The 25,823-nt window shown below is 40.7% G+C and overlaps 1 protein-coding gene across 1 annotated transcript in view; it reads right to left on the minus strand.

The window, feature by feature from the left end:
* Positions 1-25,823, minus strand: part of LOC139732582 (uncharacterized) — a gene marked incomplete at its 5' end in the record, with an annotated part of 130,299 nt that overhangs the window by 35,407 nt on the left and 69,069 nt on the right. The window contains 6 exon segments of the mRNA XM_071643435.1: positions 1,608-12,365; positions 13,007-13,657; positions 14,593-14,784; positions 16,283-16,451; positions 16,946-17,274; positions 17,941-19,050. Of these exon segments, the coding sequence (XP_071499536.1) occupies positions 1,608-12,365; positions 13,007-13,657; positions 14,593-14,784; positions 16,283-16,451; positions 16,946-17,274; positions 17,941-19,050 (13,209 nt within the window).

A 25,823-nucleotide genomic window follows, 5' to 3' on the forward strand; every position in this document is an offset into this window, starting at 1 on the left:
CTCCTCAGATGTAAGCCCTTCTCCAGGTGGGTTCTTTGTGAATATTACAACATGTCCAGAGACAACTTACGTGGACAAGCTCTCGACCCAGGATTTCCTGGTGAGTCCAGAGTTTTATCTACAAGTTTATAATACAGTGCTCCCTCACACATTGTGTCTTTCCCCACTGCCAGAATAATTACACCAGTTTTCCTAAGATTTATTAAGGTGCTGAAAGAATGGGCATCCACTTGCTCACATTCTAAGCTACTGACCATCAAGGCCCTCTTAATTCCCTGTATTTTACACATGCGCACACTCACACACACACACACACATATATATATATATATATATATATATATAAACAGCTTATGTGAAATTATGAATGCGATTTTCACTTATCTGTACTGCATAACTCACAACTCATTCTCAAGAAAATAGTCTCCAAAAGCAGATTAGGCCACTTACTGGTCACTTAATGACTGATAATCATTGATGCAGAAATTGAGTCTTACACAAACTGCCAGCTTGACTAGTTTCCTTGATGTTCTAAAATAATCACAACAGAGAGTTAGTCTAATTCAAAAGACAATGCATCACCTGTACAGCATTCATCATTCACATGTTAGTGATATTGAAAAATGCAACTCAATCCTAAAATGGTTACAGTGAATAGATATGTGTGATAACATCAAATATGAAGAAATTGGTACCATTCATCAAAAGCAAAAATACAACCAAATGAATGGGATGAAATGGCCAAAAGATAATTGACAAGAATTTCATTTTTCCGAGTACATCTCAGCCACATCATAGACATGACAAACCACAAGATACATGCTGCATGCTTCACATGCAAAGGTGTTATAAAAATACAGTTTAGGTAACAATAGTAAGTTATACTTGAAAAAACAGTTTCTGTATCTTTGATATTTAATCTGTCATACTCACATCATTACCATTTACAAATATTAGCCTATGAGTAATTTTAGAGTGGATGTCGCCATTCATGTGTGTAAGACAACTGTTGGTACCAGTTATTCATTTAAAACAAGATGTGTGAAGAGTTTCACTTTTAACACTGAATGTGGGCACCTGCATTTGGTAAGTTCAAAAGATTGTTTGACAAACTATTGGTAGTGAGAATGCAGGGGTGAGAGATAACTTGCAGAAAAAAAAATCTGAAAAATCTGAAACATATGAAAAGTAAGTCTGAAGTGCATTAAATGGTAAACATTTCAATGTATTTGAATGACCAAAAGTCTGAGAATTAGGTTTTGGGCACAGTAAAAAAAAAAAGAGAAATCAGATTAAACTCTGAACTCTCACATCCCTGCACAGTTCCTTTCAAAACTGTGAGAAAACGTAAAATCTTGAATATGAACTACATTCCGGTCAAAAAGACACAGAACATCCAGGAAACAGTCCAATCATTTCAAATCACTTAATAAATGTAGTGCCAATCACTTCAAGGGCCTTGCACATTAGCAACTAGCTTCAGATTTTATGTTAACTCATATAGAAGTCTGGAGATTTATCAAATACAGGCATGAAATGGTATAAAAATTGTCCCAGCTGGAGCCAGTAGTTGTACTGAAAAAAAAACCCAGTGTAACATGACTTACGTTCATGTGGAATAATGAGCTCAGCTGTTGTTGTCACTACTCCAGCAGAGTTCTCTGCATGACAGGTGTACACTGTTTCATCTTCCTCCTGCACCTCTGTGATGACTAGCTCGCACGTGCCATCAAGACTGAAGACAGATATGAACCGGTCGCCCGTCAGAGGTCTACCATTGGCAAGCCAGTGAACTGTTGGACGTGGTTTACCAACTATCATACAGGTGAAGGAAGCACGCCCACCAATGTCTACCTCAACGTTTGTCACGTGTCGGACGACCTCAATAAAGATGTCATCTGTGTGCTTATCTTCAGATATATCAAGAATTATTTTCACAGGGTGATGTTCTTCTTCCTCTGTTGGCACTATGATGGTTGTCCTCTCCCTTGTGTCACCTGGCATTTCCTCTTCTGGAGCTGCAAAGTCTACAACAAGTTCACCTACAGCTGGACTTACTTTCTGTTCCTGTGTTTCAATAACTTCTGTTACAGTCTTTGTCACAGTTGTTGATACCTGCTGTGGTGCCTCAGGAGTGTCAAAGATGATTTCAAATGTCTTTTGATCATCTGGCCCTTTTTCAACCGTAACTCCGGTTGTTTCTCTGTGCTCTGGTATTTGTTCCACTGGCAGCACAACTTCTTCATACTCCGGCATTTGTGGCATCTGTTCACCTCCTTTAACATCTACCACGAGTTCGATCGGCTGCAAGGGCTGCCTCTCGCATTCGATCACGACCTCAGCTCTCTCTGTCTTTTCTTCAGGATAGTCAGATGGTTTTTCAATGTCCTCGATGATTTCTTCAGGCATAATAACCTCATCTTCATACTCTGGCTCTTCACCAGCCATGAGGACAATTTCAGCAGAAACCATCTCTTCACTTATTGCAATAACTTCCTCAAACTCTGGTTCTTCAGGTAGGTCAGCAGGTCCTCTTGGTCTTTCTTGAATAATTCTTTCCTCCGTCACAAACTCTGCAATCTCCGGTTTCTTTTCGATAGGTACTTCTATTTGAATTTCAACAGACTCTTCAGGCAAAACATCTTGTATCGGAATGGTTTCTTCACCTTTCATTGGTTTCAACTCTTCAGCAGGCTTACGATGGACATCTGAGGGTTTTTCTTTTGGCTTTTCCTTTGGCTTCTCTGATGGCTTTTCTTTTGGCTTTTCCTTTGGCTTCTCTGATGGCTTTTCTTTGGGTTTCTCTACAGATACTTTAGGCTTCTTTTCTCCAATATAAAGTTCTGCTTTTGTTGAAACCCTTCCTTCCATGTTTGTTGCAACACATTCAAAGTCTGTTTCATCTTCTTTTTTAACTGGTGATATAAGAAGAACAGTATTCCCATCTCGCTCAATGAGTGTGACAAATCTATCCCCCTTGACAGGTTTACCATGTTTGAACCACTCAACTTTGGGTTGAGGATGACCTGTCACTTTTGCATGCAATCGCACAGTTTCTCCAACTTTGGTGACAATATCTTCAAGGGGTTTGATGATTTCAGGAGGTTCTTGCACGACAACAACCTCGATACCTTGAGGTTTCTTGACATCCGGTTCAGCAGTATCAGGAACATGTTCCGGCATTTCTTCATACAATTCTTCTGAGAATGGTTTCACTTTTTCAACTTCAGGATGTTTCTCTGGTTGTATCTCAAATGTCAGTTCTACTTCTCCAGGATATTCCCCTTGAGTGAATTCAACTTCAGCAGACTCCCGGGTCTCTGTAAACTTCTCTGTTTCTACAAGGGTAGTCACACTTTCTGTGACTGTAGTGGCTGTTTGGATTTCTTCCTTGTCTGCTGGCAAGACAAGGATCTCATACTCTGGCTGATATGGAACATCCTGTACATCTACACTTGTGTCTGTTGGGAGCTCGAATGTCAGCTCAACTGGACCCATTGGTTTCTGCTCTTGATCGACGATATCTTCAGATGGTTCCAAGGTGTATGGAGCCTCAGGAGCAGGTTGTTGCATAGGCATTACCAGTACTTCAAATTCAGGACCTTCAGGGGCTTTACCAGGAGCCAGTTCTTCCTGTGGTGGAACGTCTTGTGGGATATCAAATGTTAATTCAATGGGAGCAAATGGTTGACCTTCCCGATTCATAAAAACTTCAGTTGACTGAGGCTTACTAGGAACTTCCTCACTTTCCATGACAGTAGTAATAGTTTCTGTAACTGTGGTGATTGTTTCCTCTTCAGGCTTTTCAAGAGGCATGACAAGCACTTCATACTCTGGCCTGTCAGAAATTGGTACTTCAAAGGAAAGTTCAACTGGACCCAGTGGTTGTTGTTTACTTTCAATTTCTATCTGTGATGACTTGGGTGAACTGTCTGGAACATCTTTTCTTTCAACAACTGTCGTAGTAGTTTTCTTCACAGTTGTTATAGTTTCCTCTTCCGGATGATCAAGAGGCAAAACAAGAACTTCATATTCTGGTTCCTTAGGCACGTGCTCCTCTGGCACAGCTTCCTCAAATTCAGGCTGCTCTGCTCGTGGAAGCTCTAATGTAAGCTCAACTGGGGTCAGAGGCACTTGTCTTCCCTGGTCAATGAAATCTCTGCTTGGTACATGGAAGTCTGGTACATCCTCTGTTTCCACAAGTGTAGTTACAGTTTCTGTAACAGTTGTAACAGTTTCCTCCTTCTCCATTGGCAACACAAGAACTTCATATTCAGGTTTCTGGGGAACATCAACATCCTGTGGCTGTGTAGGGAAAACCTGAACCTCATATTCTGGTTGGTCAACAATTTGTTCTTGAAAAACAACCTCCTCGAACTCAGGTTGTTCCTCGCGTGGGGCATCAAATTTGAGTTCAAAAGGAGTGAGGGGCTTTTCTTCTTTGAGTTGCACTTCCATTGTTTCAGGCCTTTTAATCTCAGTAACTTCCGTAACTGTAACTGCAGTCTCCTCTACATGCTCTTCTTGGGGCACAACATATACTTCATATTCTGGCTCTCTTGGTACATCAATTTCTTGTAATCCCCGTTCCTCAACCTCTGTTGGCAGCCTCTCAACAGTTGTCTTTCTTGTGTCAGGAGTGTATGGAAACTCTGCCTGTTCTTTAGGCACATCAAAGGTAAGTTCAATAGGGCCAAGCGGTTTTCCCTTGGTATCAATTACTATGTCACTGGTATGTGTTTCTGGTTCATCCTGAGACTGCACCTGAGTCTTCACAGTTTCAGTCACAACTGTTACAGTTTCTTTCTCTGCTGGTAACACAAGAACTTCATATTCTGGCTCTTGAGGGACAACAATCTCCTCAAATTCACGTTGTTCCTCTCTCGGTATTTCAAATGTAAGTTCTAATGGAGGCATATGTCTATCAGGTTCTTGTTCACTTACTTCTGGGATCTCCTCCGTCTCAACAACTGTAGTCACAGTCTCAGTAACTGTTGTGACCGTTTCCTCCTCTGGATGATGTGGTACAACCAATACTTCATACTCAGGTTGTTCTAGAATGTCCTTCACAAAGTCATCCTTTTGTGGTTTGACTTCTCTGGGAAGTTCAAACGAAAGTTCAACAGGTCCAAGTGGTTTCTTTTCTGTTTCAAGGTGAACCTCTGTCCGTTTCTTTGTTGCTGGTGCTCTGTCTGATTCTACAACTGTAGACACTGTTTCAGATATTGTAACAGATTCCTCCTCTGGTACTACAAGTACCTCATATTCTGGTTCTTGCGGGACAATAATCTCCTCAAATTCACGCTGTTCCTCTCTTGGTATTTCAAATGTAAGTTCTAGTGGAGGCATATGTCTATCAGGTTCTTGTTCAAGTACTGCTGGGAACTCCTCTGTCTCAACAACTGTAGTCACAGTCTCAGTAACTGTTGTGACCGATTCCTCCTCAGGGCGCTGTGGTACAACCAATACTTCATACTCCGGTTGTTCTGGAATGTCCTTCACAAAGTCATCCTTTTGTGGTTTGTCTTCCCTGGGAAGTTCAAATGAAAGTTCTACAGGTCCAAGTGGTTTCTTTTCTGTTTCAAGATGAACCTCTGTCCGTTTCTTTGTTGCTGGTGCTCTGTCTGATTCAACAACTGTAGATACTGTTTCAGATATTGTAACAGATTCCTCCTCTGGTACTACAAGTACCTCATATTCTGGTTCTTGCGGGACAATGATCTCCTCAAATTCACGCTGTTCCTCTCTCGGTATTTCAAACGTAAGTTCTAGTGGAGGCATATGTCTATCAGGTTCTTGTTCAAGTACTCCTGGGAACTCCTCTGTCTCAACAACTGTAGTCACAGTCTCAGTAACTCTTGTGACCGTTTCCTCCTCAGGGCGCTGTGGTACAACCAATACTTCATACTCCGGTTGTTCTGGAATGTCCTTCACAAAGTCATCCTTTTGTGGTTTGTCTTCCCTGGGAAGTTCAAATGAAAGTTCTACAGGTCCAAGTGGTCTCTTTTCCGTTTCAAGATGAACCTCTGTCCGTTTTTTTGTTGCTGGTGCTCTGTCTGATTCTACAACTGTAGACACTGTTTCAGATATTGTAACAGATTCCTCCTCTGGTACTACAAGTACCTCATATTCTGGTTCTTGCGGGACAATGATCTCCTCAAATTCACGCTGTTCCTCTCTCGGTATTTCAAACGTAAGTTCCAGTGGAGGCATATGTCTATCAGGTTCCTCTTCAATTACTCCTGGGATCTCCTCTGTCTCAACGATTGTAGTCACAGTCTCAGTAACTGTTGTGACCGTTTCCTCCTCAGGGCGCTGTGGTACAACCAATACTTCATACTCTGGTTGTTCTGGAATGTCCATCACATATTCATCTTTTTGTGGTTTGACTTCTCTGGGAAGTTCAAAAGAAAGTTCTATTGGTTCTAGAGGTTTCTTTTGTGTTTCAAGATGAACCTCTGTCCGCTTCTTTGGAGCTGGCCTTTTGTCTGATTCTGTAACAGTAGACACAGTTTCTTCTGGTTCTTGTGGCACTACAAATACCTCATATTCTGGTCGTTCTAATTCTTGCCTTCTGGGCATGATCTCTTCAAATTCTGGTTTATCATCCTTTGGCAGCTTATAGATGGGTTTCACTGTTTCTACTGGTCTCTGTTCAGTTTCTCGCTGCTCTGGAACCTCTTCTGTCTCAATGACAGACGTAACCACTTCTGTTACTGTTGTTGTTTGTTCTTCTGGGAGTCGAGGGACAACTAAAACCTCAAATTCTGGTTCACTGGGAATTTCATCTTGTGGTGGGAATCTAACTTGTTGTGGCATGTGCTCTGTTGATATCACAACTTCCTCAAACTCAGGTTGATCCTTCTTTGGCATGTCATATTCTGGTAGTTTTGGAATATGCTTCTTAGGTACTACCACCTCTTCAACCTCAGGATGCAAGTCTTTCAGAATCTTGGATTCTAGCTTTGTTGGTTTGTGCTCTGTGGGAACCACAACCTCTTCAAACTCTGGTTGAACTGCTTTTGGAACTTCAAATGTTAATTCAACCGGAGGCAAGGGTTGTCTTGTAGGTTCCACTGGAACCTGATCAGTTTCCACAACTGTACTCACAGTCTCAGTGATAGTTACAATGTCTTCCGTACGATCTTCTGTTGGCACAACAACTACTTCATATTCTGGTCCTTCTGGTATAACTTGTTTGGGCAACACAACCTCCTCAAACTCTGGTTGGTCTGCAGGTATCTCAACTGTTAGTTCAACAGGAGCCAGAGGTCTTTCCTGATCTTGGAAAACCTGAGTTTTTTCTTGAGTTTCAGAAACTTTTTCAGATTCAACAACAGTTGTCACATGTTCTGTCACAGTTGTGACAGTATGCTCCTCAGGCAATTCAGGCACAACCAATACCTCAAACTCTGGTTTCCGTGGAATTGCATCATCAGGAACATCTTTGGGAATATCAATGGTAAGTTCAATAGGACCAAGAGGTCTACCTGGAGTGTCAATGTCCATGCTTGTTGTTTGTCGTTTACTAGGTTCTGGTTTTATTTTTGTCACTGTTTCAGTGACAGTTGTAAAACTTTCCTCTTGAGGCTCAACTGGAACATCTGCCGGTCCACGGGGCCTTTGAGAAATTCTCTCTGGCTTCATCTCCTCAGGAACGCCAACTGTAACTTCAAATGATTTGAAGGGTCTCTCTTCTTTTCGCTGAACAGTGACATGTGAGGTTTCTGTCTTTTTAGGAGTAACAGACACAGAAACCCGTTCAGTTCTTTTGGGTTTTCTGACAGAAGGTGTCTTCAGCTTTCCTGGTGGTATATCTTTCACGTACACATCTGCATACGTTGTCACAGTTCCCTCCTCGTTAGTAGCAACACACTCAAATTCAGTGTCATCAACTTCTTCAACAGGGTTAATCACAAGAACAACACGTCCATCCCTTTCGACAAGAGTTAGGTATCTATTACCTGTTACAGGTACTCCATCTCGTTGCCAGCGTGCTACAGGCTGTGGTTCCCCTTGTATTTGGCACTCAAGTCGAGCTACATCCCCATAGGGAACCTCAATATCATCTGGCGCAAGTAAAACATCTGGTGGATAACTTGTGACTGCAGCACGGGCAAAGGGGAGTTCCTCTGGAGATATCGGTGTATGCTCTGGAATAGCTTCTTCTGGCATCTGGTATGGCTCTTCAGTGTAAACTGGCTCTGTAATTTTCTTTTGAGGCCACTGTGTTGGTTTTGGTGGCTTTGATGGCCTTCGCGGTTCTCCAGGAATCACCAATTCTTCATATTCCATCTTCGGCTCTTTGTCAGGTTCAACTACAGTTTTGGTTTCAGTTCTGACTGTTTCAGTATATGTTTTTCTTGTTCTTTCTGGTTTTGGCAAATCCAGAACAAGCTCTATTTCACGAGGTGGCTGTGGTTGTGTTTCAATTTGGATTTCACTCCTACCCCTTTCAGGGACAACAGGGCTTGGTTGTGGATGTACCTCCTGAACTGAAGTTTCCTTGACACTTGTTTTTCGGACTGGGCTAATATGCGGTGCATACTGAGATGGTATTACTAACTCTTCAAATTCAGGTTGGAGTGGTATCTGTGGTGGCGGAATCACTTTTTCAGGTCCAGGCTTTATATCTTTCCTAGGAGTTCTGGCTAATTTGAAAGATGGCTTGTCCTCCACTGGCTTTGGTTTCACACGTTCTGGACCAAGAGTAATTTCTTCTTTGGGAGCAGAAGTAAATTGCATTGCAAGCGGTTCATGAGGCAAAGGTTGCTCCACATGAAGAACTTCTTCAGGACCAAGGTGGATTTCCTCCACTGGAGCTCCTTCAAACGTCAACTCTAATGGTGTGGGAGGTTCTCTCTCCGCAACCTTCTCATCAGCAACCTGCATTCTTCTGATGGTTGGCTTGGGGAACTTAACATCAAAAGAAACAGGGCGCTCCTTTGGCTGGAGTTGTTCAGGTCCAATATCAATTTCTTCAACTGGCTCTGTTGAAAAAGTGAGTTCAAGTGGCTCATATTTTTTAGGAAGCACCTTTTCCGGGCCCAAGATGACTTCTACCTGTTGCTGCTGCTCAAATGAAATATCAAGAGGAGGAGGCTGCTCAACTCGTTCTTCACCAGGAACTATTTCATATGGTTCTGGAATATCAACGTCAATTCTCAGTGGTTCTGTATATCTTGGCAGTATTTCTTCCTCTGAATATTCAACAGCACTTGGAGTTGGTAAGTCAATGGAGAAACCCACTGGCTGCCTCGGCTCTTCTGGATACTCGATAGAGTATGACTCGATGGGTTCTGTTTCCTCTTCATCTTTCCTCTGAATTACTTTCTCAGTGACAGTGGTCGTTTTACGTCGTGTGACTGTTTCATATTCCTCTTCTGGGCGTTCTTGCCGTGTGTCAATGACAAATTCAATAGGTGCAAGGGGTACTTGCCTATCTATGTCAACTGCCGTTCGCTCTCGAAAGTCTGGACGCCTTGGTTGTGCTTCCACTGCTGCTGTTTTCCGATCCAATGGTGGTCTTACACCATCAATAATGAATTCAATTTCTTGTGAAGTTGGTCGTTGATATTCAGGATAAATGTCCATTTCTGATCTCTGAGTAGTTACATCTGACAAAGTATCATCCTCATACCGCGTTGTGATGGTTTCTGTTACTGTGGTTGTGGTAAGTGTTTCTGTCTGATCCTCTGGCGAAATTTCAGCATATGAAGACACAGCGTATGGCCTTCTTGCTGGAGGAATATACATCTGCCTGTCACGAGACGGACCAATCTCTATTTGTGTGCGATGAGGGTACTGCTGTTCAGCTTCACTGTCAGTCGTGTAAGTTTCAGTTGTGACAGTTTCAGTGACAGTTTTCCTGGTAATAGTCTCCTCAGTAGTTACTGTAAGATTTGCAAAAGTTGACACAGTCCCAAGTGGATTGGTGGCTCGACACTCATAAACTGTTTGATCGCTTTCTATGACAATTTTTATAACAAGTGTACACACACCATCCGGTGTCACAATACTCTCAAATCGGTCACCATCAATGGGGCGTCCATTTCTCAGCCACTGGACTCTTGGTCTTGGAAGCCCAATTATGATTGTCTGCAACTGAGCTTCTTGACCAAGAACAGCTTGGGTGTCTTGAAGTTCTTCTACTACCTGAGGTCTTCCTGGCTTGGTTGGCTGCTTTGCTAGTGGTTTCACAGCAACTTCAGGTTTGGGTTTCCTTGGGGTTGCTTTTGGCTTGCCGGGATGTGGGACTGGAGCCTCTTGTTCAGGCATGTAACCTGGAACTTCCTCATACTCAAACTCGGGATAATCTGGTTGTGGAAACTCCACTGGAACTTTCACTGGAGATTTCCTTGATGGATGAATATGATCTTCAAATACCTTTGCTGGTTCATGTGGGGGAGGAAGGTTTTGAAGTTTCTTTACATATGACGGTCTCTCAGGTTGCCTTATCTCTTCTGCTGCAAATGGAACTTCCTTTATTTTTGGAGGAGGCTGTGGTTCTTTGATTTCTGGCCTGTAGTACACAGGTTTTTTTGTGTCAGCTTGTATTGGAGTTTCATGCACCTTTGCTGGGGATTGCTGCAGTGGAATTTTGTTCAATCGGTCTATCAGGGGAAGTTTTTCTTGTACAATTTCTTCAGGATAGACAGGGGTGTCATATAATTGTGGTTGGGGTTCTGCTACAGGTATTCTTTCTAAAGCAGCAAGTGATGATGGGGTTCTGTCAGGAAATTGTGGAGATGCTTTTACTGGTGGTTCATCAACACGTGGTACTGGCTCAGGAACTGGTAAATCTTTGAGCCTTTTGACAGCAGAGTCAGGCTTCATAACAGTACTAGTAATGTCTTCGTGAATGGTTGTTGGTGGATGCATCTCCTGGAAAGGCATCCTCACATCTGGCAGAGGCTGTGGATACAGGTCCTCATATAGCATTTCCTCCTCTACTTCCTTTGGTATTGGAATCTTGTCAAATGCTGGCTGAGAAGATGGAACTTCTCTCTTAACAGGCGAAATTTTTTCATCGACTTTCTTTCTCTGTGGATAAACAGGCATTCGGATTGGAGTCTCACCTGGACGCTTTTGATCTGGCACAACTTCTTTTTCTGTCACTGTTGGGTATACTTTCTGGGTGAGCATGACTTCTTTGGTGGATCTTTCAGCTCTTTCAAGAGGAATGGTCATTTCAGATTGTCCTGGACTCATTGGAATATTTACTTCTTGAGTGACTCTCGGTCGCGGTCCATACTCTCGTATGATCTCGTAATCCTCCACACCATACTGCTCTGGCTGTGGCTGTCCAACATCTGTTTCAAATGTCACTTCATGCATCGGTCTGGACGGTGTCCATTGTCTATCTCGAGGTCGAACTTCCACAGTAACACTCTCTGTTCCACTAGTTGGCTCTTGTCCCTCTCTTGATATAGTTGTCCTCTTCTTGGTGGTTGTTGTAGTGGTTACTGTGCGAACACTTTCTGTGTCACTTTCTACATATTTCTCAACACGTTCTGTCCATGTCTCCTGCTCTGGTTCTTCTGGGATGGTGGTTATTGTCATGGTGGTAGTTTCAACGACCAGGTCAGCATAAGAGATTGTTTTACCGAGCTCATTCACCGCTTTACACATATATTCTGCATCATCATCTGCACATACATTTGTTATGATGAGCGTACATGTACCGTCTTCTTCGTAAGTCACAATGTACCGTTCATCATGTGGAATGGGACGCCCATTTTTGTACCATGTGACAGTGGGACGAGGCTGTCCAATGATCTTCACCACAAATCTTGCGGTATGACCTTCCGCGACTTGGATAGATTTCACCTCTGAAGTGAACTTTGGCTTGGTTCCATGGACAAAGAGGGTCTGCTGCTCTCGTCTCCTCCTTGGTCTTTTACCTGCTTGTGGAATGGGTTTGACAATGAGATCAGCAAAACTTGAAGCCTCTTCACCAGCAGGATTCACAGCTCTGCATTCAATTTCAGCAGAGTCATCTCGTGTCACATTGGTGATGGTCAATGAACAGTGTCCCTGATCATCATAGTGCAATGTGTAACGTCCTCCTGGATGAATCTCTATGCCATCGCTAAACCAGCGGACTTGTGGCGACGGACGACCTGTGACCCTGGCATCAAATTTAGCTGTGCTGTTCTCCAGCACCTCAATGTCCAAGAGTTCATTTAGAAACTTTGGTGGCTTGTTCCTCACCACACGATAGGTGCGCTCTGAGTACTCTGAGGGGGCATCAATATCACTTTCTGCGACCCTGGTTGTGGTTGTGGTAGTAGTCTTTCTCACTCTACGAATCACTTCTGATTCAGAGAAAGCTTCATCTCCACTTACAGTTCGCATTTTGCCAGCTGAAAGATCAGGAAAGAAAAACAATATTCCTTGTGACATTAAGCCAAGAATTATAATTAAGTACTGATGACGAATCCATCTCAAAATGAAGCTCATGGCACCCTAATGGAGATGCATAAACATTTGTTATCTTTAATAGAAAGACTGAAATGACTCTATGGATTTGATTATATATCGCAATGCATTCCATACTTTTTTTCAAATATATATTCAAATTTTATATATTAGCATGAATCTTTTTATGGAAATAAAACTGGCATATCATTACTATTAGCTTACTATCACACCATAAGGAATGTGTGAAGTCAAGTGCATGTTGTTTGAATGTATGCACAAGAAAGGCAAAATTTGCCAAAATGCCAATTTATTTGTTTAAACTTGAATTAAATTAGGACTACTCAAGCATTTGAAGTTTTGATTTGAAGTGCTGATATGTAAGAATTAGTAATTACATGCCAACTGTGCATTAACACAATACTCAAGTACTCTAGCATCATGTCATTAATACTTGTACATTAACCCATTGAGGACAAGTCCCAAGCACATTGAACATGTATACTTGGGCAAGTGTCTATGGGAAATGCATGTTGTAGCAAAATCGGCCCATCCTCAATGGGTTAAATATGATGGATATACTTACGGCGCACAGTCAGTCGACAAGTGCATACTGCTGTTCCATAGGGATTGGTTGCTCTGCATGTGTAGTCACCGGTATCCTCAGGAAGTGTTACATTGATGAGCAGTGAGACCCTGTTGCCATTGATGATGTACTGGAAGTCCGGCGAGTCTTGGATAATCTGGTCATCCTTCAACCAGGTGATCTGCGGGAAAGGATGTCCGGTGATGATGCAGTCCAGTTGAACACTCTGGCTCTCAGTGACCGTGGTGTCGGTCACCAACCTCCGGAAGGTTGGCGGTTCAGGCAAGGCCTCCTGGAACCCTGAGATATTGAGAGTGATGTTGATGTTGGGCATCTGTTGTGGAATGGTTTGTCCATAGATCTGAATGGGAGTTCCTGGATATCCTGGTTGTCCGGGAGTTCCAGGCTGTCCAGGGGTTCCTGGAGCAGATCCTGGGGTGGTTGGTGTCTGAGAGAATCGCTGACTGGTGAAGGTCATGCCAGGAATTTCCACGTCACTTTCCTCAGTCACTGTCTCGGTAACAGTTTTTGTTGTGGTGGTCTTGGTTGTTGTTCGCCTGGATGTGGTTGATAACTCTTCAGTTGTTCTTTCCACATCAGACGGACCACTGACAACCTCTACAGTTCTTGTGGTGGTGGTTGGTGCAGGTCCTGAAACATCATTTGCATTAAGTAAAGAAAACCGTTAAACACATATCAGCATTTATCCTCAATGTGTCAAGGAACTTACAGTAACTGCAACTTGCCAAAGTTTTAAAATGGCATTAATATAATTTCTCCCAACTTGACCTCATTTAATAAATTTGATAGTCCACAAAGGCATAGCAGCGCCTTAGTCCATCAGGGTGGACATGGTGACATGAACAGGGTGAGGTGGATTAAATGTCATCTCTATTCATTGACATGACATCTGTGTCAACTGGCGAGGAAATCACTCCAACAACTGTGCCTACAAGCAAATGAGGCACAGTGAGGGTTAATGAAAATTACCTACATGAGACAAAGATATATCAAGTGCCACTGCCATGTCATATGAAACAAAGAAGGATACTGGCAACACTCCCTGCAGGACCTGGTAGAAGTACCATGTATGTCATGGATAAAGTACATCGGCAATTTAAGTGTAATTCTTGCATATTTCTCCATTGTGAGTAAATGATTTGTCTCTACAACTGAATTGCCTTTGCAACACAAAATCAGGTTGTCAGACAAGGTGCTTTGTTTATCTTACAAATTGAGTTTTTAAATACCCCCTGTACGTGCGTATATACAACTATACAGGGCTCGATATCAGCAGTGGCCCAATGATCCAGGGCCACTACAAATTGGTGACGGGCCACCAAATGTATCTTTTGGTGGCCTGATTGGGTAACTAAGATTCAAAATGGATTGTTACCTTTGCTTTCATTTCAGGCCACTACATATCTTTCTTTCTTTTTTTTTGGCCACCAAAATTTAATATTGAAAGTTTTTGCTGGCCAGAACGGGCCACCAGAAAAAAAAGCTAGTGTCGAGCCCGAGTATATTTATATGTAATTTCACTGTTGTAATGCAAGCTACAACACCCTCTCAATGTGCTGTCTGACCTTGTGCAAACTGCAGCCCCTGAGTAACCTGGGAGGTGACGGGGACGGACACACCCGGCGACACCGTCACACCAGGAGCGGAGACGGTGTGGATGCCAGGCTGAGGAACCATTCCATCCTGGTCCAGGTTGATGTGGATGTGGAGATCCTGGTGGGGTTCTCTACCATCCATCTGGTAGTGGTAGGTGGACGCTGAGAACAGAATTACAAAAGGTACAATATTCCAGATATGTGCAAGAATATCTTTGTGGGGAAGTTCTATGTGGAGTACAATGTATGTACAATGAAGCCCACACAATTTGTAGACCAATAATCCATTTCTAATAGGCACCTGATGCTCAATGCACTGTTCCTCAGAGGAGCTAAAAGACCTCAGAGGAATATGACTTAAAATGAGGGAGCTTCTAAAACAATGAAGAGTTAATATCTTCTAACAAATTCACAATGCTAGCATACACTACTTTCAGATATACTGTTGACGTGTTATCAATTGAGTATCTGAATATAAGAACGACCCAAGTCCATGGAGGACTATTTCGAGTAAACTTAAAAAAACTTCATATCTTTTTTATTTGTCCAATAATATTCTCTTCAACTGTGATGGGAAGGCAACATTGTACAAGTATATATCAATTAGAACATATATTATTATAATTAACATTTACATTAATTGTGGAGAGGCCATTTTGTGTGATGGACTTGGGTCGTTCTTTGAATCATATACATGATATTCTGCTATAGAGATGAGAGAAAGATGAGAGAGGGCGCTATAATATGAATGTAAAAATGACCCAAGTCCTTCGTTCTTACATTCATATATGATTTAACTCATTCATTTCAGGCACTTCCGGGGGTAATTAGGATTCATCATTTATACACAAGATGAGTCTATGCATAAGCTACAATTTCACATGTCAAACTGAATTTGGCCAAAAATTGGACTTGGGTCCTTCTTATATTCAGGTCTTCAATTGCATGCAGTCAAGCCTGCCTATAGTGGTTACCCATGGAAGATGAAAAAAAGTGGTCACTATAGACAGAGTCTTCAACATTGCTTTTCTCTCGGTGGGATCATTATCATTATTATGGGGTTTTTTTTATGGTATTCCTGCAGGTTGACGTGAAGGTAGATTGATTTTACTAACAAATTTCAATTTGTTGCAAATTTGATGCTAATATTAATTGCACTTTTTTTCTGTAAAAAAAACCACATTTATGGGTTTCTGTTAAAGATGGAATTAATAAATGAAAAATGAATATTTCAGGTCATCCCTGAATGTGTCTTTGATTGTATTCAACTCAGCCTTATAGAAAACATTCAAACTTGATGAGTAAGCTGATATACCAATGGCATTACAATGTAAATCCCCTCTAAAGAACTAGGCAAAGAGGCATGAAGTACTTTGTCAAGGGGCGCTTCTGCTGCTGCAAGCAGACTCAAACCACAGACCTAACATTTGAGGGTCCACAGTCTTAACCACTGAGCCATATGGCTCCTCCTATCATCAAAACATACATGTATCTCACAAATTATCCCTTTCTGTGCCAATGAATCAAATGTGGACAAATCTCACATACATACCTAAGGACAGGTAATAAAGCAGCACACAGATGATTAATCAAGTAGTACAACAGTAGATGCGCCCTGTCATAATAGAGATGTTAGAACGGGATGGGGATAGATACTTACGTGCCACAGTCAGCTGGGCAATGGATGTTGCCTCGCCGGCCTGGTTGGTTGCCTTGACGATGTATTCACCGGAGTCCTCCGGATAGACACAGGAGATTTCCAGAATACAGTTTCCATCTTCCGTGATCCTGATTGTGATGCGGTTGTCCGGGCGGAGCTCCCTTCCACTCTAAAATGACCAAGAATCAAGCAGTTCGTTCACAAATATTCCTTTAAAGAATCACACAAATGGTCATCGGCTCATGAGCTGTGTGGACACTGGTGGAGAACATATTAGCCAAAATTGTGTGCTTACGATTGTTCTTCAAAGTGGTGAGAGTCAAAAGCAGTCTCAAATTGTATTTCCAAAACAATTAATAAAATTTGAATTGCTCTGTTATCAGTTAACTCAAAAGATAGGGAAAAAAAACCACATAGTATTGAAACATGACAACTTGAAGATAAATTATATGAAAAAAAAAAACTACTGGTATTACCCAGAGGAATTTTCAATAAATGTGAAATATGTAACATGCAATAAGTCTTCAAGAATCAACAGATACAGATGGTACAATCTATCAAAACACTTTTTTTTTTGGGGGGGGGTGTGTTTTTTTTTTTCTTTTGTACATATATCTGCAGATCTGACAACGCGTAAGTTTAAATGCATATGTCATGCCTCACCTTATACCACCTGACAGTTGGGCGTGGGTGACCACTGACATGGCACTCGAACCGCGCCGAACCTCCTTCCACGGCCTCCTGGCTCGTCAGGAAGGAGTGGAAGGACGGTGGTTGGACGGGTCGAGGGCCAAGTGGGGCTGGCTCCCTGGGCGCGCCTGGCGCACTGGGTCCTGGTACCCGGGCCGCCGGTGGAGGACCACCTATCCTGAAGGTAGGAGGTTCTACCTGGATCTCGAGGTCTGATGAGTAGATGTCTTCCGGTGTTGTAGTGAGAGTGGACTGGATAAAGCGTTGGTGTTTGGTCTCGCGGATGACGCGCTGCTCTTCGTCTAGAGGATCAGTTTCAATTGTGTTAATAGAGATGACATGCAAGTGTATGGCTAAATCTGAGCAAACAAGTGCTCACAACCAGACACAACCTACTCTGGCATGGACTTGGAAAAAAGCAGATCATCTGCATTGGTAAATTACGAATTTTTATCGTAACACTGGAATCATAAATTAACATGATGACTACACATTGTCACTTTTCCACTGAAGATGCTACTTCAGATCAGCTCTTTGATCCTTTATCTTCAAGAGATATAAGAGATATACTGTATCATGAATGTATAAAAGCAAAATATCATTGAAAATTGTAGTCTACATACATGCCATAAGATGAACAAATTCTACCCCGTTACATCATATTTTACATCATTATTTCCAAATCACTACAAAATTCTTCATAAAAATGTACATGACAACAATTTGAGAGGCTGATGAATATATTTGACTTCAAATGACTATTCAGAAAATGGGGAGTTGGGATGCCTGCAATTTTGCTGCATTTAACTGGTTCCGATGAAATTCTGAGATCCCTATAGATATCTAACATGATCTTCAATGTTCCCTTTGGCAATAAGTTAAGGCAGAGAATGCAAAACTTTGGTTTCTTTTATGAGCTAAATGTTCTTTTTTAGCAATTATATAGAAGCTTGAATGAACAACAATACCTTCAACAATGAGCTTTGCAGTGCAAGATGCCAAGCCAGCAACATTCTCAATCTTGCAGGTGATCTTGCCAGAGTCACTCGGTGCCACCCGCACGAAAGTCAGTGTTGTGGTGCCGTCTGGTTTCTTCTCAATCTTGCAATTTGGAGAAGGTTTCAGTTCCTGTCCATCACGCAACCATTTGATTGACGGCATTGGCTTGCCAGCGACCTGTGACTCAAATCGTCCAGCCTCACCAGGTTTAGCGTGGCAGTGGTTGATGAACTTCAAGAAGGTTGGCGGTTTCCTCTCCTCCGGTTCGGGAGGCATGAGTACGTAATGTTTGGTTTGCATTGGCACTGCTTTGGTTTGCTGGGTGACCTGCGGTTTGATTGGTGAGGTCTTGGACACGGGCGGTGCCCATGGTGCAGAGGGCTTTGGTGCCACATCTGGTTTAGCGGGCACACTCGGCATCTTGGACGGCTTTGGCATTGTCGGTGGCTTGGTCGGAAAGGTCGGTTTTGCTTTCTCTGTGGGTTCAAACCTTGATTTCAGGGATGCGGTGATACTTGGCTTCGGTGGACCAGCCTGGGTCTGGGTGTGAGGAGGCATGTGCACCACTGGCGGTGTCTTCATGTCTGTCTGTGGTATCTCAGGCTCGGGGTCCACATGCAGCATAGGCTGCGGTAGCACCGTGGCTTTGGCTGGCGGCGCCGGCCTCCCCAACTTGGGTTCACGTTGTGGGGATGGTTTCCTCGTTGGGGACAAGTCCTTCTTCATTGGGCGCACAGGTGAGGTGTCCTTGTATGCATAGGCTTGTGCTCTCTGTGCCTCCTCAATCTTTGTTTGAATGGTCATCTTGGCTTGTGTTTTGGTCATGGATGCTGACCTGTCCGCTGGCTTCTCCTGGCTGTCGTCAGTGTGTGTGGCGAAAGGATGACCATCGTCATCCTCGCTCTCCTTCCGCATGCGTTTCTTCTTCTTTGGCAGGATGAGTGTTTCATCGTATGGCAAGATATCATCAAGGTCAACGTCAGTGTCTGAGTCCAAGCCAGGGTCTACACTGGCACTGACATCCCCACCATACGACTCGCTGAAGCTCAGGAGGTTTCCAGCAGGAGCGTCAATGTCCACTAGAGGTAGGCAAGGGAATAGATGGAATGGATGGAAGACAGTTTGGAAATTTTATTAGATTTCATACAAGTTGATTAAAGGCCGCCACACCCTATACAACATTCGGTCGCACAATTGACAGACTTTGAAACCGAAATAAATCACAATGGCCTCAGAATAAACACGCTTGTTTATATCAGATACAGAGTTGCTTTAATAGTCGTGCGACTAAAAGTCGTATAGTGTTCGGTGGCCTTAAGATGTATTAGGTCCAAACGATGCCTACTAATTATTGATTTATGTTCAAATTCTTTGAAATTTTGGACCTAAATTAGTGCTAAACTTCATGAATTTTAAAAATGGTACATATTCCATGTACATTATGTATGCATATACTCTAGATATGCACACAGCTTTGTGTCTATCTACTGTACATGGTATCTACATACACGTACAGTATATATAATGCATATCGTACACTTGTACATACAAGTACATACATACATAATTCACAAGTACAGGCTGTATGCATGTAATATATAATTGCATATCCATATGTATACATGCATATGTACACACACTCGCACACACACTCATATATATATACAGTATATACACTCCGTTTACCCAAAATTGCTATTCACATGATGTTGAATTAAAAAAAAATATTTCCACAACTATGTGACTGATGTCATGCACCCTCTTTGAGCAACAAAATAAATGAATTCACGGAAGTCTAGAGTGGTGCTTAGCACTTACATGTTCCATGACACCAACAAGCATACACTCACATCTTAATGAAGAATAGCATCAAGACCTAATAACCTAATGTCTTGGAATAATTCCTTACCAATTAAGTAGCATTGTGTAATATATTGAATTTAAGTGCTACCGACTGGGTATACAATGTATGTGTATATACACAAATATAATGTACACATACTTGTAATATGTGTACGTATCAACATATTATGTTTGATTGTTGTCTCCAGTGACAGAAGGCGGTAAATTGCAAAGTTTGCTTTGTAGATCTTAAAATGGGATGATATCTATCTCTCATTCTGTTCCTGTATGCCTCCACTGCAAAATTCAAACACTGACAAAAATTGTCTTACAAGTCTTCATTCAAGAAATATAATATTCACGGATCATCTGGCCTACAAACTTAAAATCTACTTCTTTATTCAGTCAGAATATACAGCTACATAATCCATGCAGAGTTGGATATTCTTTATTGTAGGGCCTCTTTTTAATTGATACACTACTGAAACTGAATAATGTCATGTTTTATAATCATAAATTAACTTATTGATTTCAATTTTTATAAGGTTTGCTTTCACACTATCTTTCACAAAAGATGAAGCCTTTTCTATGAAACCAACTAAATGGTAATGTCTGAAAGTATGCAAAAGACTAGTGTTTATAAATTATATAAGAAAACCTAACAAAAAAAAATGAAATTATGACATAAAATAGGATGTGTATTAAATTTATTACTGTCAACACTGATTTTAGATTAAACTCAACAAACTGGGCAGTCAATACAAAATTGCAGTTTAATGTTGGCTTAAAGAAATTACAGAGTGGACAGCAGATTCAAAATTCCTTGGCTAAACTTGTTTGCTTGCTTGTTTGTAAATACGAAAAATACCTTATCATATCAGTGACTACAACACATTCAGAGACTCCAACTCTCCCGTTTTTGACGGGAGATCTCCCGCCGAAAACCCATTTTTGCAAAATCTCCCGTTCTCCCGTTTGAGATTTAATTTCTCCCGCCCTGGCTCTTTGTCTCCCGTTGGAAGGGATTTCTTACATATTTCTATCGTATGTTGAAAAAATAAGCCTCAGATAGCACAAGAGAGCATCTAGAACCCTAGGAACTTCGCGCTTCGCACACATCATGTTGGAGTCTCCCGTTTGCTAGGGGTTTCAGGCGGGAGAATCTCCAGATCAGAAGGTGCTTTGGGTTGGAGTCTCTGCACATTATGCATTTATAGAGTAGGGATTTTCAGGAATCCTATAGATATGTTGTAGGCATCTGGGTTGAAATGCAGTATCAAAAGCCTGGACAGGTCTGTGTATAAAAGTACTCCTGACCACTACCTTGTACCTCTCATCTAACACCTGGGCCCTGTTTCACTCACATACATTGTAGTGTAGGAACCCTACTGAGCCAAACAATGAATCCAAAGTTGGGACAGATTCAGACCTTCTCTACATTTGTAGTTGGGGAGAATGAATAGACTTTTAAGATGTGCTCTGCAATTTGGCAAGGAGAGGGCAGAAGATATTGTTCCCAAATGGCTTAGTTGAACAGTTCCTAAATTGTGAGGTCTGATTGATCCCAAAATTGTCCCTAGGATTAGCTGAACTGAACTAAGGATTGATTTTAGGATCTTAGTGAAACAGGCCCTGGAAGGTAATTTAATCATTCAAAAACTTCCAATGCTGCTCACTAATCCCAGGCAAATACCATGCATATATCACAACAGAAAAGATTCTTTTCTTAAAGTACTGTCAGAAATTCCAGGTTCATGTGGACTTATTAATTACAAGACACAAACAAATTTTTAATGGCAGTCAAGGACATTGCCTAATAAATACTAGAGATTTGCCTGACATGGCAACTAAAATATGTGCTAAAAATGTAATTATAAAAGGATGTACAAGATGCGAGAAGTTTGTCCTATGAATTTCTACAAACAGTAATGATTTGTAATAGATCAGTATCTAATCCACTGTTAATCAAAAAACATATGGCTTACCATGTACATGTACATTGTACCAGTATCTAAAGAAGTGCGAATCTATTTCTAGGCAGAACCAACATTCACGTTGGGCTCTAAGAGTATGCACTAGTAAAATGACACTGCAAAGACGAATACTTACACATTCACACGCTTCACTGGCCATGGGTCAGGGTGACGATGGTTAGACCACAACAGTTGGAGGCAGGCAGGAGATGAGACAGTCGGGCAAAGTGGGTGGGCGCATGCACACACACACGGGCAGTGCATTGTGGGATATGACATCCGGCCATGCATGCCATGCTTTTTATCATGCAACGAGATTGTGACAACAGATTCTATCGCTGCATCTAGTCTAAATGGCACGCATGATCACAGATTCTTTATATGGTAAAAGAGTACATACACATATTTATTCTACACCCGGTTTTACATTACAGTATATGTTGTATATGTAGATATCTAAGATTGATGCACTGTATAAGTGCAAACACTTTGCTTTGATAATATTCAATAAACAAAGTTTTTACCTCTAGCAGAATACAACTTGTACCTATCTTGAAAATTACTTTTTGTTTTATTTTACAGGAGAAATGGACAGATGAGGAACTATATTTTCTAAATTGTTATCATTTATGCACACTAAAGAATATTGGTATACAATTAAGAGGCATGTAACTCCAAAATAACCCTTCTCTTCTACATTCTCCAATTCCTATTAACTTTGCATGGGTTCCATAAATTCTGGCAATAATATGGTTAGGCCTTCTGTATCACAGTGAGACATTGCAGCATTATAAGTGGACCTTTAGATTGTGCTTGTCCAATGTATGTGTGTGAATGGTCACAAAACATACATTTTGTTGACAAACATCTTCTATAATCTCTCCAAAATGAAAACTGATAATACTAGGGTTGACTGTTCTATTTCAGATACCTACAGTGTACATGGAGCTCTTTGCTTAAAAATATGTTAATGGCACATGTACACTGTATCAATTATATCATAACACAGAGATCCTGAAAAGGATTCTGCCAGGCTCGCTCATTCAATGTTCAGGAGACACTATGCTCAACTAGTCCACGCCAGGTTGTTCACAAAACAATGTCTACTGTAATCCTAAAACCAACATGTCTTTGAGTTCTCCATCTCAAAGGATTGACTTGTTTTCTTTTATTTTTCCACTTATTTGAGATTATAATATTACAGACTTTCTTCAAAATAACTTTCCCATAGTAGGAATTTTGGCTACTCATTATCTATTAAAAATTAGTTTTTCATTCTTTATGCATTCTTGGCACTTCAGGCATCTGATTTGAAATGTTCAGACAAAACATTTCTTTTGTTTACTTTGGGGCTGAATATATGTGAATAAAACAAAGACAAAACAAAACAAAACATACATGAAAAGATATAATGCAACAATTGCAGGCTGCATGATATAAACATACATTCCATTTGCATTAATACAAGGCCACTAAAGAACTCACATAATGGTGATACAAAAATCAGGGCATACAAGTGTAGGTGTGCAAAAAATAAAAACAAACAAAAAACAAATAAACATAAAAATCACATTTGATGGGCAGGGATGTAAAAATAATTGTTTTCAGTCCATTCTTTTCACATAACAAAATATTGTCAATATTTCAATGTGATTGTTTGATACAAATTCTTAGAAAAATCTGCTGAAAAAGCTTCTATCAGTTATGAGGGTACTTTTGATTTGAAGAGTGTTTTCATCCCTTGCATGAAACATACCGTAATTCTGTTAAATTCATTGCAAATATCATTGCTAATGCAGATATTTCTGATGCAAAAATTAGATATTGTCTAGTATGAATTTGTTGTCAGTAACAAAATTCCAAATTTCATATACATTGTAGATGCCGTCTTTGCAGATGAATATTCTATTTTTTTTTTTTCATGAACATAACATTAAAATAAGATGTATTACATACAATTGTAATACATTATCTCCTGGGTAGTCTGCACTTCTGCTCAAACTTTATTAAGTACTTCCAATTGAAACTGAAGAAATGCAGAGTAAAATTGTTTACACTGATGTGGACAAGAAACCAGACACACTTTTAATGTGATTTGCTGTGATGGGTGATGACCTGCAAGTACATGCAGATACACACATTGATGCTCATGCTTACTCAAAGCATTCAAAATCATCTCAGTTTTTTTTTTTCTTTCAAATGCTACACTTGTAATGTCTACTTGATGTATGTACACATGCTGTGCAAACTTAGATACAATTACAAAACCTGAACACAGTTCTGCAGTCCCAGCTGCAACTGCAGTATGGTTCTTCCAGTTTTAACTCGTTTTGACAGCCATGTTTAAAATCATTGGGTCAGTGGAGTTATGACTCTATAAGAAGGCACAGTAAGCTGGGGCTGGTAACACATGCTATCTGTGTGATCTTTTTCTCCCCCCCCCCTTTTTTTTTTTAAAGGCTGATTATTAATGTCTAATCCTGTAGTTTTGGGAATGCTTGCTGTATTCTGAAAACATTTGTCTTCTGTTTAGTACATGTATGTGTTAAATTATGGTCTGGCCTGCTTTATGTGTGGTATCACTATTTAAGTCTGTAATGTTGAAAAAATATGGAAGATGATATCATAGAATTGCCACAAAAGTTTGTACAAAAATGATGACTTCACTGTATCTTGCAATCCTTCAATCATCATCATGGTTATTTAAATGCAAAATGTAAAACTAAACATCTGTGTCTACAGGTCAGAGAAGGTATAGGCATACAGTCTATACAGATAAACAATTTCAATGACTCACTGGAAAAAAAAAAAACCTCCCCAAAACAAATGCTGACTTTCTAAAAGGGCATAACAATATTCTCATCATTATAGATGATGCGAGAAGCAAATTGGCCAATTTTGTCAGAAATACAAACTGGTTTATAGAGCAACTTCAATATGACTTGTTTAAACTTGGGACTACAGATTGTAAAATTAGCAATGGCTAGTAAAGTTATCCATGGTAATCTGGGCCTGGGGTTGTATTACCATCTGTGAAGTCATTGTACTCAGACACTTGATTTGCCACAATGATAGGCCAATGCCTGACATTCCTAAAATGCCTAACATTCCAATCTACAAGGTAAGAGAATTCATCTCCATTGAATCAGCATCAGTTTATGTGGATTCTAATCTATTGTGAAATCCAAAAGGAGTTATGAAAAGTGGTTTTTTTTAATGAAAGTTCTCTCTTTTGCTTTGCACATTTTGCTTCTGGCCAATTGGATAAAATTCCTTCCTCATCTAAGTATTTACATCCACTGTACATTTCAAGTAAGAGAGGACAAGTCGAGAGATGTGTGAATATTGGTAATCTTCCTTATGCAAATATACAATATTCTTTTTCCTCATGTAGTGGTTTGTTTAAACTGATTAAAATTAATAATTCTTGCATTAAGATGGTTTTTTTTTTTGCAACTGCTTGGCATATTACCCTTCATCAACATTAATATACATGTACACCCATTATTCAGTGCTTTGAGTAGGAGCCATGATAAAAATCATGGGCAATTTAAGTAAGTACGGCCATCATTTTCAACATTGTTTTTACTCAAAACACAGAATAATTGATGAGTGTATGTATACTGTATCTACATGTACAATGTACCATGTATGTCAATGCAAGGTAATTTGTCATTACAATCAGTTGCAATTGTTGACAATTGCACAAAGTACTTTAAATCATTCTCCATGTAACAATAAGTTGATATTGGGGGAATTCTTTCAACCTGAACATATGTGTATCTCATTTAGGTCCTACTACAGGTACAGGTAGAAGGTGCAGACCGATTTCTCTTGTAAGGCGTGACTTCATCCACGATGTACACTGTATTCAGGAAGCGTTTCTGGACCAGTTCCAAGGACTATGTGTCATCTCTCACACAAAGACAATTTAATCTTTCGATGATTTGCCTCCATTTGTTGATGAATTTAACCCAAAGAAGACCAGCTGATTTTGCAATATACTTGGGACGAGTCTTTGATGGGATAATGTAATG

This window comes from Diadema antillarum, unplaced genomic scaffold (genome assembly GCF_040938485.1).
Source record: "Diadema antillarum isolate AM-2024a unplaced genomic scaffold, OU_Dant_1.0 seq00000437_RagTag, whole genome shotgun sequence".
NCBI classification, from domain to species: Eukaryota; Metazoa; Echinodermata; class Echinoidea; order Diadematoida; family Diadematidae; genus Diadema; species Diadema antillarum.